The sequence below is a fragment of the Frankliniella occidentalis genome, unplaced genomic scaffold, assembly GCF_000697945.3.
Source record: "Frankliniella occidentalis isolate FOCC.00 unplaced genomic scaffold, Focc_3.1 Scaffold10, whole genome shotgun sequence".
Lineage (NCBI taxonomy): Eukaryota > Metazoa > Arthropoda > Insecta > Thysanoptera > Thripidae > Frankliniella > Frankliniella occidentalis.
The window spans coordinates 1,293,676-1,297,212 of NW_026267140.1; the positions used below are offsets into that span (position 1 = coordinate 1,293,676).

At 61.5% G+C, this 3,537-nt stretch overlaps 1 protein-coding gene across 1 annotated transcript in view; it reads right to left on the reverse strand.

Annotated features, from left to right (window-relative positions):
- LOC113217754 (uncharacterized) overlaps window positions 1-3,446 on the reverse strand; it is a 70,164-nt gene extending 66,718 nt beyond the window's left edge. The window contains exon 1 of the mRNA XM_052277428.1: window positions 2,648-3,446. Within this exon, the coding sequence (XP_052133388.1) occupies window positions 2,648-3,122 (475 nt within the window). The 5' untranslated portion in view covers window positions 3,123-3,446. The remainder of the gene's footprint in view (window positions 1-2,647) is intronic.
- Window positions 3,447-3,537: the final 91 nt, after the last annotated feature.

The following is a 3,537-nucleotide window of genomic DNA, read 5'->3' on the forward strand; positions in this document are numbered from 1 at the left end:
GGGAGGGGAAAGAAAGCGTTTTCAGGCAGCTCCCTGATCACCTCCCTGCAGCTGCGTGCCTCCGCGGTCCGCGGTCGGCACCCACGCCCAACAGTCCCCAGTGCACAGTTCATCCTCGCCGGAGTGCCCCGGGATGTCCTGGGGCGCCCGCCGAATGCCGTGGGGAGCGCGTCGGCGGGGCGCGGCGGGGCGCGGCGGGGCGCGGCGGGGCGCGGCGGGGCGTGTGACGTGACGCCCTGGAGCCTTTTGATGCCGCGGGATTACACGCGCGGCGGCGCGACGCTCATCCCGCTGCAATAAGCCGACAGTCCAGTCATCATCATCGAGGGAAGAGAGAGAAAGTGTTTCGTTTGGGACAGCCCTGGGACAGCCCTGGAACAGCCCGACCCGGGTGCGGGGCGGGGCGGGCTTCGCAGAGCTCAGAGCTCCGCGGGGGTCACAGAGCGAAAGCCCGGCCCCCGGCCTGGCCCGGCGTCCAACGCGCGATATGTAGTTTTATTGGGACCCAAACTCGCCCAAACTAGCTGCACAGAGGGCGGCGGTCGGCGGTCGGCGAGTCTGCGCGCACCTGGCGCACCTCATCCCTAGCACGGCGGCTTTCACTATCGACAAGCGAAGCGCGACGCCATCAGATGAGACCGTTGACATCTCGGAGGATAACAACAGAGATAGTGACAGTGGTAGAAAGAGTTGAGGAGGAGGGGGGATCTTTGCCATACACTCCATCTGCAGTGGCGTGGCGTGGTGCCTCCAAGACCGGGCGCAGGACCCCCCAGGACCCGCCAGGGACCTGCCGCCAGGACCTCGTAAGCCCCGCCATCCCCCCTGCGGAGCCAAACGTTAACACACGCGAGGGGAAAATTCACTTTTGTTCACACACACGCACACACACTCTCAGACGAAATGACCCAGTGACCAAGAATGTAATGTAGGCGTATATCGATCGACGGCAGTAAGCTTATGTGCCCTGTCCAAATAACTTACGACCCAGTATAGGGCTCCGGTGGGCGGATTTTGGAGAGGGGAGAGAGGCCGCTGGCTTTGGGCCACGCCTTTGCGCCTTGTTTTGGCAAAAAAGGAAACTCGTCAGAATGGCCATATTTTCTGCTGGTTGAGAGCTCGTCCATGCCGTCGTCATAACGCCTGTTGCGGATAGTTGAAAACAACTCCAACTCGTGAGCTCCCCAGCGCTATCGGCGGAGGGCTGCTCTTTCATCTGGGGCCTGGACCCCTCCCGCATCCTCCGCGAGCCCCGCTGCTGGCTCAACGTGGAAGGTGCAGAGCTGGCTGTTGATAACGCGGAGCCTAGCGGGCCTGGCCCTCGGCAGAATGTGCAGCTCACGCACGGGGCGGTCACAACACACAGGCCACGGGTCACTCACCATGCACTACGTCGCTCTTGTTTATCATTTCCTTTTAGTTTTCTTTTGTCAAGGCCGTCCCATTAGGACCTTAGGAGTCCACCACTGCATTTTCTTGGTTCCAGCGCCGGAAGTAGACTATCTCACTATGGTAGAGTGAAAGTGCGTAATCAGACTATGACCTCACTCAGGGCGTCAAGCCCACCCTTCCCGAAGTAACACTGCCCGGTGCTCGCGACCGCCGCTTGCAGTTGAGCCGAGGCGCGAGCCGCCATATCAGCCTGGCGCCAGGTCGTTGGCATGCTCAGGCTCAGGGGGCAGGAATTAGAAGCAATGGGTTCCAGTTAGCGAGTAGACTCTCCCGCTCCCGCACGGCGCCCACGCACGACCCGGTAGCAACTTATCAATAAAACTGGACTCGTCTCGCCTACAAGTAGCTCAGACTCTGCAGGTCTTCGATCGTGCAATCATGAAAAAAAAAAATCGAAGCAGGCAAGCAGTTAATTGAAAATTACGGGCCTTCGAATTGTAGTGCGTCTGCTAATTTTCCAGAACAAAGTACTTGTTTTTCAATTAACTCATCTACTCTGTTACACAAAATTGTACAGTTAGTAAAAAGTTTCATTGATTTAAGAAAATTACACTGAAAAATATTTTTCATAGCCGCCAAACACTTCTGAGATATTATCTCCTACCGTTTCGAAATAGGAGAGGGTTGGGACGGGTGAGCAAGTGTGAGACTATATCCATGTGGCCCGTGGCCCATCGGCGTCGTTCTATCTTTTCGTTATACTGTATCGAATGCAGGTGTGCGGACGGGTTGCATACTCGAACGGGGCCGTGAAGTGCCTTGTTCAGCGACGATAGACAAGCCCACTCTCACGCCTGCATCCGATACAGTACAATCAGATGAGGGAACGGCGCCGATGGGGTATCCTGTTTCTACAACACATTTTTGGTGACAACGTATTTTTTATTTGGATCTGTCTCCATGCTCCATATATCAACCTTCTACAAGGCGGTTGAGGCTGGACTCCAAGCGCTGTAGGCTACAAACAAATAGGGTGATTCGCCACCCGGTCAGTCTACGATGCACATCGTCGTTCGCGGCACTAATCCCACTGGTCAGAAGGGTCGCGTTTCGGCTGCAGCGGTCGAGTTGTCAGGATGTGGCCGACTCCACCCGGTAGAGACTGAAACCTACTCCGCATTCAGTGATTTTCGCATGAAGCTCGTAAAAGTCGTGGAGCCGCGGGGCCGGGCCGGGCCGGGCCGGCCGCACTCACCGTAATCACTGCCCTCGTGGTCGGTGCCGTTGACGGTGCCGTCGGGTAGGATCTGCAGGTGCCTGTTCCTCACGTACATCATGATCTTCCTGCCGGCACCCGCAATGTGCGACAAGTTGGCGGAGCGCTCCTGGCGCTCCTGGCGCGCGGCCCCTCCCGGGGCTCCCGCCCCCGAAGCCGCCCCCAGGTCCCCGTCGTCGGGAGGTGAGGCGTCTTCATGCCGGCGCAGCGCCCGCCGCGTCCGGAACGCGCCGGGCTCGTCGTCTTCGCCGCCCCCGTCGTCGGGGACGGGGATCCAGTCGTCGTGGTGGTGGTGGTGGCGCGGGCGGCTCGCGGCGACGGGCGTCATGTCGCGGACGTCGTCGGCTTGCCCCAGCACCACGGCGCCGCGGCACGCCGTGGCCAGCACCACGGCCAGGAGGGTCAGGGGCAGGAGCGTGCAGCGGGAGGGCGCGCCGCGGCCGGCCGTCACCATGTCGGGGGGACGGCCAGGCAGCAGACGGCCGGGGCCGGGCTGGCCGAGGTGGCCATCACCCGCCCGGCGCCATCGCCGGGCATCACTCACGGGGCGCTCATCGTGGCACTCCCCGCCGGTGGCACTCCCCACAGCACTCCCCACAGCACTCGCGCACACGCACAATCACACGCTAGGTCCGAGCCGGCTGGCCGCTCGCGTCGCCGTCGTCGTCCTCGTCGTGCCGATCGGATTGTCGCGGAGCTGATAGACTTGGCTCGCGACGGCGCCCCTCCCTCCCCTCACGACGGTACGATGCGTTCGCGACGGAGGTTCAAGCCGCACTGCCGGGTGCCGGCATGGCTCGCCTGCCCCTCCCGCCGTCGGCCTGTCCCCTCCTCCCCCCGTCCCGGCCGGCGCGCGCGCGCCCTACCCC